Below are 14,404 nucleotides of genomic sequence, written 5' to 3'. Positions count from 1 at the left end.
CTCAAAAAAGGTTGCCGACCCCTGGCATAGGGTGTCGGATGAAACTTAATAAAAATTTGGAATATTCTACAAAACCTTTATTATGAAATTATTTTTACTTATGTTATTATTATTTTTTACTTATTTTAGTCACATTTTACTTGTTTTTTTATATAAGAACTCTTTATTATATACTTGAATAATATTGAAATTATATACTTGAATAATAAATTAATGCTTAATAAACTGTGTTAATATACTTAATTTGTTATTCTAATTCTAAAAACATTACTACTAAAGTAGCAATATCAGTAAAAAAAAATTGTAGAGTACTTTTCATATACTTTTAATTTTCAATTTTTCCTGATAGCAAAGAATGAGTACCAGCACCTATTTTTTTACAAAAAAAAAAAAGCACTGATTATCAGTAGCGGATTAAGGTCGGTTGAGGCCCCGGGCGCAGAAGAAAATATTGGGTCCCTTAAAAAAAAGAGAGAGACAGGGAAAATAAAAATACATGTTAACCATTTTTTTAAATAAATAAAAAATATTATGTACTATTAATGTTTTATTTCCATAAATTTGAATATAATATAATTAATAATAGCATAATAATAATCACAAAGTTTTGAACTAATAGTTGAACATATTAGTTCAACTAATTTGTTGGGGTTTTGCGTGGGCCCTTCAGAAGTCGGGGCCCAGGGTGCGCGCCCGGTGCGCCCGCCGTTAAATCCGCCTCTGCTGATTATATAGATTATTATACTCTTAAAGATGTGATGCCTTGTTCCATTTAATTTTAAATAAATAAGATCTTTATTGTACAGTTCGCTGGTACACGCAGGTACCACGACCATACAATACCCTTCACGGCACCATGAAAGGGTTACTTAAATATTATCATATACACCTTCTGGCTTCTCTCATATTGTAGAATTATCTTCACAACTGGATTGCCATGTATGCAATACTAGGGTACCTGCCCGCCCACCTATGAAAGGCCAACAAGCCTTGAAACGGTGCCGTCAGGGGGGTAACTGCCCATCCACTGATGATAGGCCTTGAAACGGTCGCTATTAATGTTTTATTTCCATAAAATTTGAATATAATATATGTATAATATAATTACTAATAGCATAATAATAATCACAAAGTTTTGAACTAATAGTTGAACATATTAGTTCAACTAATTTGTTGGGGTTTTGCACGGGCATTTCAGAAGTCGGGGCCCAGGGTGCGCGCCCGGTGCGCCCGCCGTTAAATCCGCCTCTGCTGATTATATAGATTATTATACTCTTAAAGATGTGATGCCTTGTTCCATTTAAGTTTACTTAAATATTATCATATACACCTTCTGGCTTCTCTCATATTGTGGAATTATCTTCATAACTGGATTGCCATGTATGCAATACTAGGGTACCTGCCCACCCACCTATGAAAGGCCAACAAGCCTTGAAACGGTGCCGTCAGGGGGTACCTGCCCATCCACTGATGATAGGCCTTGAAACGGTCGCCGGGGGGAGCCTGTTATTCACGGAGTTTACGAGAATAGGTAACAACCAGTATTGTGGACTTATCTTCACAACTGGATTGCCATGTATGCAATACTAGGGTACCTGCCCACCCACCTATGAAAGGCCAAACCTTGAAACGGTGCCGTCAGAGGGTACCTGCCCATCCACTGATGATAGGCCTTGAAACGGTCGCGGGGGGGGGGGGGAGCCTGATATTCACGGAGTTTCCGAGAATAGGTAACAACAGTCTTCTCTACTGGGGAAGAGTTGCCTATTCGAGGAATATTTAAGCTTTGAGTGTGAATTGAAGGAGCAACTGTCCCTTTTTTCCTTCTACGGCATTTCCTTCCGCTACCTCTCCTACTATCGCCTTCCTACATCTTTATCTCTTTTCTAAGTCTAATAGGGATAGTATGAGGATAACCGAGAACTTTATCCCATACCATATTTCAAAACGGTGCCGTCAGGGGGAGCCTGATATTCACGGAGTTTCCAAGAATAGGTAACAACCAGTATTGTGGACTTATCTTCACAACTGGATTGTCATGTATGCAGTACCAGGGTACCTGCCCACCCACCGATGAAGGGCCAACAATCCTTGAAACAGTGCCGTCAGGGGGAGCCTGATATTTACGGAGTTTCCGAGAATAGGTAATAACAATCTTCTCTAATGGGGAAGCGTTGCCTATCCGAGGATTTATGAGCTTTTGACTAAGGTGAGTTGAAGGAGTAACTGTCCCTGTTTTCCTTCTACAGCATTTCCTTCCTCTACTATCACCTTCCTACATCTTTTTTGCTTTCCTAAGTCTAATAGGGATATGAGGATAACAGAGATCTTTATCCCATACCATATTTCAAACGGTCACCATGGTCCAAGATAATAGGTAACAACCAGTATTGTGGGATTATCTTCACGACTGGATTGTCATGTATGCAATACCAGGGTACCTGCCCACTCACCTATGAAAGGCCAACAAACCTTGAAACGGTCACCAGCGGAAGCCTAATATTCACTGAGTTTCCGAGAATAGGTAACAACAGTCCTCTCTACTGGGGAAGCGTTGCCTATTCGAGGAATTTATGAGCTTTTGAGTAGTGTGAGTTGAAGGAGTAACTGTCCCTTTCATTCTTCTGCACAATTTCTTTTCTTCTTCCACTCCTACTATAACTTTCCCTCTACTTTTTGCTTTTCCAAGTCTAATAGGGACAAGTGGATAGTAGAGTTATTATCCCGCACATATACAAACAAACCTTGAAACGGTGGTGGTGCTCACTGAGAATAAGTAACAGTCTTCTCTCTTAGTGAAGTGTTACTTATTCGCGGTAGTGCAATACATGGAAACTCGTTGTAAAGAAAGAGCACAATATGAGATAGAGATAAAATGATGCCGTTCAAACTACTAACGTAGTTTTTTTGTTTAAGAGTTGTCTATGGTGTGTTTACACCAATATTATATAAACATTATACAGGGTATGTCAAAATTATGTTAACACTTATATGGAAAAAACATTTATTGTAATCAACATTAACTGAAATCAACATATACAACAATAAAATAAAATTCAAATGTTCATTCATATAAGTGTTAATATAATTTTGACATACCCTGTAGTATATTTTTCTTCTGAATATTTTCCAATATAGATGACAGTATTTGCTTTTGAATTTGTTCATGCTTGTAACTTCCTTACATTATTCTGGACTGCAGTTACACCTACCATAGCAAGGTTCTATGCTGTGGTTCTTCCCAGAGTAAGAATTGAACCTTGCGTGCTAAAATATCTCTTGCTTTTTCTTTTTTTTTTTTGTCTAAATTTTTATTATGTTATTGCTTGGATATGGTTAATTGCAGGGTTTTAGGCATCCCTATTACTTAGACCGTAAGTGTTGCGCCATGTATATTGCGTGTGTTCTGTGGTCGATTTGCTGTTTTGCTAGACGAAAAACCTGAGTTTCTGGGGGGGGGGGGGTAAACCCATGCTACCCTCGCCTAACTCAGCCAGGTTGTGAAAAAGTCCCTTAAAATTTCTTCCGTCATTGCCGCGGCTCGAACTCGGATTTCTTCCACTTGGTGTGGGAGTACGATGATTATACCACCTCCCCATACTGTGCTCCCTACGAGGGCGGCTTGGCTATGGGTTGTAGTAGCATCTTACAAGCCACACTTGTTGCAGAATTTTCCACACGTAATATAATAAATGTTTTAATTTTATTGCTCATTAGTTGATGCCACCGCGTATTGTCCGTGTTGTTAATTATTTCTTTATGAAACACAATCACATTACAATGTATTACGAGTTCCTTTCTTAAACTCCAATTTATTGAGTTTAAGGAACTTATAGAAGCGTAAATGAGCCCCACAGATAGTTTACAGTAGAAATTATTACATGTTTATTTGAAAATAAGTTCGAATTGCTTTAACTTTGTTAGCATAACATGTTGCCGTTTTAGACTTTGGCAACCAATGCATTATTATTCTTTTCAGCATATGCTCCATTTAAGATGACTGGAACGGCAGAGAAATTACTTTGCTAAAGTGAAAACTCGATATGCTTCCATTGGAGCGATTTTTCTTTTTGTTTCTGCAATCTGAGCTATATTTATCTGATCTCGGGCAGAGGATTTTTCGTTGGATTTTATTGAAGATTTCAACCTGCGAAATATGCAACAAATATCGAAAGTGGAAGTTAATTTTGTAGTTACTTCACTATTCAAATATGTAAAAATATGTAACAGTATTTATGGAGTGCTGTGTATATTTCTAGTCTGTTTAAGCAAACAACAAAAAATAATAATTAGCATTAGTAGAGGCATTTGATGCAAGAAAGCAAGCTTATGCAGCATCAGCCAAAAAAAAAAAAAAAAAAAAAAAAAAACCACTTCCACTTCACCCCTATGTTCGTTCGAAATACCTGTCTAGCTGAGCCTTAAACTTATATAGGCTATCAACATCCACGACAAGAGATGGAAGTCTGTTCCAACAACCAACCACCCGTTGGCTAAAGGCAAATTTCCGCACGTCTATCCTACATCTGTCTTTCCTCAATTTCAATTTATGCCCTCTCAGGTGATTATTCTGAGCAAGAGGAAGACTCCCATCAGCATTGAGCATGCTCAAACCATTCAAGGCTTTATACACCTCTATCTGATCACCTCGCTGGTGCCTAGTCTCCAGACACTGTAATTTGCAAAACTTAAGCCTTTCTTCGTAAGAGCACCCCTTTGTTCCATTCACTAATCTTGTTGCCCTTCTCTGTACTCGTTCAAGTAGCTCTACATTCTTCTTGAAATGAGGCCTCCAGACCTGTATACAGTACTCTAGGTGTGGCCTGACCATTGCCTTATTTTATTATTTTTTTTATGAAAACCCCAAACACGAAAGGTATCAAAACCTATAGTACTTAGTACCGTGCATGGGTTGAAGGAGAAGTATGGGGGGAGGAGGATGCCGGAAACTTTGCTCTAGAGACTAAACATGGGTTTCACCACTTCAAGCCTCCAATAAGCAAAGGTGGTATTTCACCGGTTGATGAAAGTCATCTTCCACCTGAGAAGGGAATAATCACATCCTTATCCCTGCTAGAAAAATTCCTATATATCATTGACAATACACCATGAGCTACTCTTGCAGCCCGTCTGCACTGCTCAGAGAACTTCATATCTGCCTGCACAACCACCCCCAGCTCCCTTTCATTCTCTACCACTGTCAGTGTAGTACCACAGAGTTGATACGTTGCTCTGGGGTTGCTGTTTCCCGTATGTAGTACTTTACATTTGTCAATGTTAAACTTCATTTGCCACCTCTCAGCCCATCTGCTCAACCTTTCCAGATCCTTTTGCAGCAGCATAGTGTCAGTAGCGTCTTTGACAACCATGCCAACCTTCGTATCGTCTGCAAACTTGGACATTAAGCTTGATATACCATCATCAATTTCATTTATAAATACAGAAAACAACAATGGACCCAACACTGAACCCTGAGGGACTCCACTAATAACATTAGTCCACGATGAGCAGTGTCCATTGATTACCACTCTCTGTCTTCTCCCCCTCAACCACCCCTTTATCCATAGCAGCAATTTGCCTCCAATGCCACACTGCTCCAATTTGTGCAGCAGTCTTCCATGTGCAGCAGTATCAAAAGCCTTTGATACTGCTGCACATGGTATCAAAAGCCTTTGATACTGCTGCATATAATATCAAAGTTATTCCCTGCATCCAATTCTTTTGTGACTACATCATAGTATCCAATTAAATTGGTCAGGCCTTCCCTTAACAAAACCATGCTGTGTCTGAGCTATAACTGAATTCTTGTCAAGATGATCCTGCAGTGCTTCTTTAACCAGTGCCTCCATTAATTTTCCTGGAACAGAAGTTAAACTCACAGGTCTATGATTACTTGTGTCAGCCTTTGATCCTCCTTTTGAATTGGGGTCACATTTTCGCATCTCCAGTCTGTGGGTACCTCCCCTGAGTCCAAGGAAGCTCTCATAATTATGGCTAAGGGTTTGCTTAATTCCTTTGCTGCCTCCTTTAATATAACTGGAGAGATCCCATCCACCCCAGGTGGTTTCTTGTGTTTATCTTCAACAATTTCTCCTCCACTTTACTCTCAGAGATTCTCTAACTTACTGCCAGAGTTGAATACACCTCTGGCATTCCCCTCGCTGAATAACTCCTCATGTGTGAATGTCGATGCAAAATATTCATTTAGTTTGTTAGCTACCTGAGCAGGATCATCAACAGTTGACCCATCGATATCAAGTGGACCAATCTGATTCATCCCCTTCCTTCTAGAGTTTACATAAGTAAAGAACTCTTTGCTGTTTTTCCTTGCATCCCAGGCCAAAGATTTCTCGTAATCTGCCTTCGCCTGCCTAACCTCCTTTGTAACTTGGTTGCATATCAACTTGTATCTATCATAGGCCTCTGTGTCATGTGTTAATTTGTAAGTATCCCATGCATTTTTCTTCTCTTCCATATGCCTCATTAGTTCATCTGACATCCATTTTGGCCTAAACCTTGAACAATATTTCTTAGTTGGTATGTAAAGCCTAGTAGCTTCCAAGATAAGTTCTTTGAATGCTTCCCATTTTGAATTTGCTGTTGGTAACATCATCAGTTGGTCCCACTGTATAGAATTTAAATACTGTCTCAGTCCATCGTAGTCGCCTTTACGAAAGCAGTAACCCTTCCCTTTACCCCTAATGGTAGTTACCTCTTTGAGTAAATCCCACTTCAGTACACTGTGATCACTGCCACCTAGTGGTTCCTTTATCTGCAGATTCTTAATGCATGAAGAATCACTACTGATAATCAAGTCAAGAGTATTACTCCCCCTAGTTGCCTCCCGAACATGCTGATGTAGAAAACAATCATCCAATAAATCCACAAAAGCCTTGCTAGCGTGTGAGTGACCAGCCCCCAAATTCCAGTCAGTATCTGGGAAATTAAAATCCCCTATTATAAGACTGTCTGATTTACTGGCCCACTCTATTTCCCTGTACAGTTTCTTATTATACTCATCAGAGTCATTAGGCCTATAACACACTCCTACTCTCAATTTTGATCTCCCAATGTTTATGTCACACCAAACTGACTCGACATTTCACTGTCCAGCGATGTCGACTGGCTTCACTTCCTTGGATTTTATGTGTTGCTTAAATAATAGCATAACCCCTCCTCCCTTCGTATCCTGTCTATCCTTTCTGTAGACGTTGTACTCCCTAAATTCCAGTTCTGCATTCCTTATATCTGTGTGACACCACGTCTCTGTAATCCCAACAATATCTGCCTTTGATGTTTTGAGCAATACCTCAAATTCATCAAATTTATTTACTAAACTCCTAGCATTGGTGTACACGCAAGTATATATGCACCTGTTTCTATTCTTAGCTACTCTAACACAACCCATGTGTTTACTTGTACCGCAATGACTACCAGCAGTCTCTGAAATATTCTGCTTCTTGTTTTTCAGGCTTCTGCTCATTCCAATAGAAGCAGTGCACGAATCACTTTCACCTCTGCCAGTGGATACTGTTAATCTATTAGTCTTTGTCTCCCCCAAGCTAGTAGTTTTCAGACCCACCTAAGACTGCCTCGATAGCATCAGCAAATATTCATGCACCCTTTCTATTTAAGTGTATCCCATCCCTGTAGAAGCAGTCTCGCCTGTTAACAAGTACAGTCCATGCTGAAAAAAAATTCTACCCCTTGAGCCTTGCACAATCTTTCCAGCGCCGAATTGATCGACAAGGCTCTCATCATATACTCCCTTCTATCGTGTCTCGGCAGAATTGCAGACACTTTCAAATTCAAAAACAATATTAATAATAATAAGGATTCGAAGGAGTGAACCTCGCAGAAGAGTGTTTGCAGTTTCAAATTCACTCATAATTTCAATATTCATGTTACTGTTGTTAATGAAGCTCTCGTAATAAGGTTTGCTGATTTATTCAGCTATAGACACAACTTACAGTTTAAGAATAGTAAATTAGCAGAAACTTCATCAATCATGCTAAACTCATCTCCAGAACCGGTTAGTTTCACAAGCGTTGAGTACAGAGTGGAGGCGAAATTAAATTAAAGATTTTAATGAAATTAAAAATAAAACGAAACTAATTCCTATGGGGAAAATTGCAGAGTTTCCACCAGGCTCGTCATTCAAGAAGAGAGGGTCGAAGAACATTTTTAATAATTTAATAATAATTATTATTATTACAGTATAATAATTATATAGAAAAATTTGTTAGAGGGTGCGTCTCTTTGGATGGGAAATGGTGGGTTTAAACTGCTAAGGGTGAGGATCACTTTAGTGTCTTTTTTTTATTATTATTATTTTATTTGATCGTGAGGGTAGTTTAGTACGCATATGGCAGAGTCGCACCTTGCCAAGTATAGCCCTTAATATAATCCTTCAATCGCTGCATTAGTGTCGTGGTATAATTAGTGTTCTTTTTTTTTTCCCCAGTAGTCTCTGAGAAATAACCATGTTTGTCTTTGTATAAAGAATTAATGAAATCCTTGCTAATTTGCCGTTGTTAATTTCTAATTAAAAGTTTGTTTGGTTTTTAGGAGCATTAGTAACTAAGGCCATATTGCTCCGGGATATGCGGTGGTCATTCCCTGACCTTTCCGCATCCTTCATATTTGGTGGCGACGGGCTCGAACCCCGGTCTAATCAAGAAGCGTGTGCTATGCACTGCTGCTCCTTCCCACCTGGCTACGGAGGCGCCTTTAATTAAAAGTGAAGAATTTACTATAATAATTATTTGTATCTTCCTGTTCCTGCCTCTAAGATTTCTCAACTATCTCTGATGGAAATAAAGTTTATTAAATTATATAATTAATTTCTGGTTGTTTGAAACCTTGGGTTATAGATTTTCTTGAAAATCTACGTCTAGAGGCGGGACGTCAATTATTCATATAAAAATAAAGAATAAGTATTAAAATGCCTCCTCGCTCACTTTATGTAATGTCCGACTTTGTTAATTTTTCTACCCTATATTGTGTCACCAAACTGGTACTATTTACCAGCAGCTTTTCAACTTTTTAATTCCATTTCTGCCAGTAATGCAGACTTTTTTGCAACACGCGATGCGATACAGCTCGCTTAGCCATAGCATTAGCATTAGTAGAAGCATTTGATGCAAGAAAGCAAGCTTATGCAGCATCAGCCAAAAAAAAAAAAAAAAAAAAAAAAACCACTTCCACTTCACCCCTCTGTTCGTTCAAAATACCTGTCCAGCTGAGCCTTAAACTTATTTAGGCTATCAACCTCCACTACAAGGGATGGAAGTCTGTTCCACCAACCAACCACCCGCTGGCTAAAGGCAAATTTCCGCACGTCTATCCTACATCTGTCTTTCCTCAATTTGAATTTATGCCCTCTCAGGTGATTTTTCTGAGCTAGAGGAAGAATCCCATCAGCATTGAGCATGCTCAAACCATTCAGGGCTTTATACACCTCTATCAGATCACCTCGCTGGTGCCTAGTCTCCAGACACTGTAATTTGCAAAACTTAAGCCTTTCTTCGTAAGAGCACCCCTTTGTTCCATTCACTAATCTTGTTGCCCTTCTCTGTACTCGTTCCAGCAGCTCTACATCCTTCTTGAAATGAGGCCTCCAGACCTGTATACAGTACTCTAGGTGTGGCCTGACCATTGCCTTATACAAGGGAATAATCACCTCCTTATCCCTGCTGGAAAAATTCCTGTATATCATTGACAATACTCCATGAGCTACTCTTGCAGCCCGTCTGCACTGCTCAGAGAACTTCATATCTGCCTGCGCAACCATCCCCAAGTCCCTTTCATTCTCTACCACTGTCAGTGTAGTACCACAGAGTTGATACGTTGCTCTGGGGTTGCTGTTTCCCATGTGTAGTACTTTACATTTGTCAATGTTAAACTTCATTTGCCACCTCTCAGCCCATCTGCTCAACCTTTCCAGATCCTGTTGCAGCAGCATAGTGTCAGTAGTGTCCTTGACAACCCTGCCAACCTTTGTATCGTCTGCAAACTTGGACATTAAGCTTGATATACCATCATCAATATCATTTATAAATACAGAAAACAATAATGGACCCAACACTGAGCCCTGAGGGACTCCACTAATAACATTAGTCCACGATGAGCAGTGTCCATTGATTACCACTCTCTGTCTTCTCCCCCTCAACCACCCCTTTATCCATAGCAGCAATTTGCCTCCAGTGCCACACTGCTCCAATTTGTGTAGCAGTCTTCCATGTGCAACAGTATCAAAAGCCTTTCTAAGATTCAAGTATATAACATCAAAGCTATTCCCTGCATCCAGTTCTTTTGTGACTGCATCATAGTATCCAATCAAATTGGTCATCCAAGACTTCCCCTTAACAAAACCATGCTGTGTCCGAGCTATAACTGAAGTCTTGTCTAAATGATCCTGCAGTGCGTCTTTAACCAGTGCCTCCATTAATTTTCCTGGAACAGAAGTTAAACTCACAGGTCTATAATTACTTGTGTCAGCCTTTGATCCTCCTTTGTGAATTGGGGTCACATTTGCACATTTCCAGTCTATGGGTACCTCCCCTGAGTCGAAGGAAGCTCTCCTAATTATGGCTAAGGGTTTGCTTACTTCCTTTGCTGCCTCCTTTAATATAACTGGATAGATCCCATCCACCCCGGGTGCCTTTCTTGTGTTTATCTTCAACAGTTTCTCCTCCACTTTACTCCCAGTTATTTCAAGATTCTGTAGCTTACTGCTAGAGTTGAATACACCTCTGGCATTCCCCTCGCTGAATAACTCCTCATGTGTGAATGTCGATGCAAAATATTCATTTAGTTTGTTAGCTACCTGAGCAGGATCATCAACAGTTGACCCATCGATATCAAGTGGACCAATCTGATTCATCCCCTTCCTTCTAGAGTTTACATAAGTAAAGAACTCTTTGCTGTTTTTCTTTGCATCCCTTGCCAAGGATTTCTCGTAATCTGCCTTCGCCTGCCTAACCTCCTTTGTAACTTGGTTACATATCAACTTGTATCTATCATAGGCCTCTGTGTCATGTGTTAATTTGTAAGTATCCCATGCATGTTTCTTCTCTGCCATATGCCTCATTAGTTCATCTGACATCCATTTTGGCCTAAACCTTGAACAATATTTCTTAGTTGGTATGTAAAGCCTAGTAGCTTCCAAGATAAGTTCTTTGAATACTTCCCATTTTGAATTTGCTGTTGGTAACATGATCAGTTGGTCCCACTGTATAAAATTTAAATACTGTCTCAGTCCATCGTAGTCGCCTTTACGGAAGCAATAACCCTTCCCTTTACCCCTAATGGTAGTTACCTCTTTGAGTACATCCCACTTCAGCACACTGTGATCACTGCCACCTAGTGGTTCATTTATCTGCAGATTCTTAATGCATGAAGAATCACTGCTGATAATCAAATCAAGAGTATTACTCCCTCTAGTTGCCTCCCGAACATGCTGATGTAGAAAACAATCATCCAATAAATCCACAAAAGCCCTGCTAGTGTGTGAGTGACCAGCCCCCAAATTCCAGTCAATATCTGGGAAATTAAAATCTCCCATTATAAGACTCTCTGATTTACTGGCCCACTCTATTTCCCTGTACAGTTTCTTATTATACTCATCAGAGTCATTAGGCCTATAGCACACTTCTACTCTCAATTTTGATCTCCCAATGCTTATGTCACACCAAACTGACTCAACACTGCACTGTCCAGCGATGTCGACTGGCTTCACTTCCTTGGTTTTTATGTGTTTCTTAACTAATAGCATAACCCCTCCCCCCCTTCCTATCCTGTCTATCCTTTCTGTAGACGTTGTACTCCCCAAATTGCAGTTCTGCATCCCTTATATCTGTGTGACACCACGTCTCTGATATCCCAACAATATCTGCCTTTGATGTTTTTAGCAATACCTCAAATTCATCAAATTTATTTACTAAACTCCTAGCATTGGTGTACACGCAAGTATACCTGCACCTGTTTCTATTCTTAGCTACCCTAACACAACCCATGTGTTTACTTGTACCGCAATGGCTCCCAGCAGTCTCTGAAATATCATGCATCTTGTTTTTCAGGCTTCTGCTCATTCTAATAGAAGCAGTGCAAGAATCTCTTTCACCTCTGCCAGTGGCTACTGTCAATCTATTGGTCTTTGTCTCCCCCCAAGCTAGCAGTTTTCCGACCCACCTAACACTGCCTCGATAGCATCAGCAAATATTCTTACACCCTTTCTATTTAAGTATATCCCATCCCTGTAGAAGCAATCTCTCCTGTTAACAAGTACAGTCCATGCTGAAAAAAATTCTACCCCTTGAGCCTTGCACAATCTTTCCAGGGCCGAATTGATCGACAAGGCTCTCATCATATACTCCCTCCTATCGTGTCTCGGCAGAATTGCAGACACTTTCAAATTCATCCCTAATTCTCGGCTTTTGTTCAACAGTGACCTGTACTTGTTAAGTAATTCTGCCGGTCTCCTACTCTTAATATTATTAGTGCCAACGTGTACAACTATATCACCTTTTGTGCCCTTTAGTACGAAAAGCGAGAGCAGTTCCTTTGATTCTAACAACTTAGCTTTCTACGGAAGCCTAAACTAAACTCACACAGTTGAGAAGATGGGCTATTGTTTGCAGTCTTAGAGGAAATCAAATTGTAGCCTATGAGATTATTTTTTTCATTCTTTCCTTACCATTACCGCTACTCCCATTGAAACTTGTGTTTCCGTCGTACTCCAGAAGAAATCATAATATAATCTTTTTAGAGTTTATTTTATTATTACTTTTCTTGTTTTTTTTTTAATGATGATTAGAACTATTCTTTTGGTCATCAGTTATTCCATCAATTTTTTTTCGGATTGTGCGTTATACCTTTAATTTTCCAACCTAAGTCCTCCGAACTTGCCTTTTCTGTAGACAGCGTTTATTTTGAAGTTCTTACGCAACTGTCTTTCTTTGATGCACTACTATCTGAAGCGTATTTGAGATCCAAACTGGAAATTTGTATAAAGTATTAGTCCAATATGTGGACTAAAACAGAATTTTGTTCGCACTGGATAATGAATTTCATTAAGAGTCTCCAGTATCAAATATTAAAACCAGTCAGAGGTACCTTACCTGTTCGTACATATACGAACAGAAAACGCGATGAAGGGCAAAATACTGGTTGCGTTTCTCAATGACAAAGGACAGATCTTTATTGTTATTTCGCTACTTATTGAAAGTGATCTACATTCTAAAATTAATGCATATGTGAATGTGCAATGCCATAAATAGCAAAAAATAGTCACTTTTCAGATAATTGAGAACTCAGTATTTATTGAGAATACTCAATATCTTTCAAAATATCTTTATTTTTTACCCAATTCTTTCATTCTTGAGAGGTACTCTTCCCTCACAAATATTACAAAAATGTTTTCAGTGAGCATTTTTTCAGTTTAGAAAATCGATACCGCATTAGAACAACCAGATTTTAATGGAGAGTGAGTAGGGAACGAAACTACTTAAAATAATTAGTTTTACGCTCGGCCTAAATTAGACCTTCACTTCTATAGAAAGCTTTTTTATGTTTTTCACGTATCCTTGAAAATTTTAAACATGTTCTGATATTCCAAATGCGCATAATGACTGCTGTAGCGGCATTTAATCTCTGGATATTTTAATCCTGGGAAAACATAATATACTGTATTATAGTGCTAATATATTATCATTAACATCACTTTCTGTTGGGAGTGTCCTGAAACTTATTTTAAGAGCTAATTGCAGCTTTTTTATACAGTAATTTACCAAAACCAAGAAAAGGGTACATAAAATATTCCAAGTGCATTGTTATGAACATTTAAATGATTTACTTACTAGACGACCAGCTTCATAATTATGGGTCAAAAGAAGGGTCTTTACATCACTTCTTCTCCGGAAATGATCATCCATAAATTCTTTTGATTTTCGATATCCAAAATTAATATTATCACTACAACCGCCCCATTCCCATCTAGACTCTGTACTGCCTGGGGTGTCAGTTGGAATTCTTCTATCACACGAACAGTCCGATAGGTGGCCAGAACTACACTCTTGTGTTACTTCATATGTCACACCAGCAGCTGTGATGGCGTTAACAAACCCTGTTTCTCTTGTATCTGTTATTAAAAATAAATAAACACAAAATATAATGAATAAATATAAACTAAAAGGTAACAGAACTTCATTGTTAAGAAAGCATTTCTTAATCTAGTTTCTCAGAAATTTACTGCGGGTTAACATTTCACAGGTATTCTAATTAATACTACCAGTTGCATTTGAATTACTTTTATGTAAGTCATGTTTAAATACCATTGTAAAATAAAACAAACAAGTCTCTCATGCTCTCTATTTCAAAAGCTAAAGAAAGCCAAAGAATCATC

The 14,404-nt window shown here is 38.9% G+C and overlaps 1 protein-coding gene across 1 annotated transcript in view; it reads right to left on the bottom strand.

The window, feature by feature from the left end:
* Nucleotides 1-14,404, bottom strand: part of Wnt6 (Wnt oncogene analog 6) — a 104,292-nt gene that overhangs the window by 9,852 nt on the left and 80,036 nt on the right. The window contains exon 3 of the mRNA XM_090380061.1: nt 13,860-14,140. Coding sequence (XP_090236187.1) covers nt 13,860-14,140 — 281 coding nt within the window. The remainder of the gene's footprint in view (nt 1-13,859; nt 14,141-14,404) is intronic.

Source organism: Mastigoproctus giganteus, chromosome 8, assembly GCF_048544385.1.
Source record: "Mastigoproctus giganteus isolate SK-2022 chromosome 8, ASM4854438v1, whole genome shotgun sequence".
NCBI lineage: Eukaryota > Metazoa > Arthropoda > Arachnida > Uropygi > Thelyphonidae > Mastigoproctus > Mastigoproctus giganteus.
This window is presented reverse-complemented; position numbering and strand designations above follow the sequence as displayed.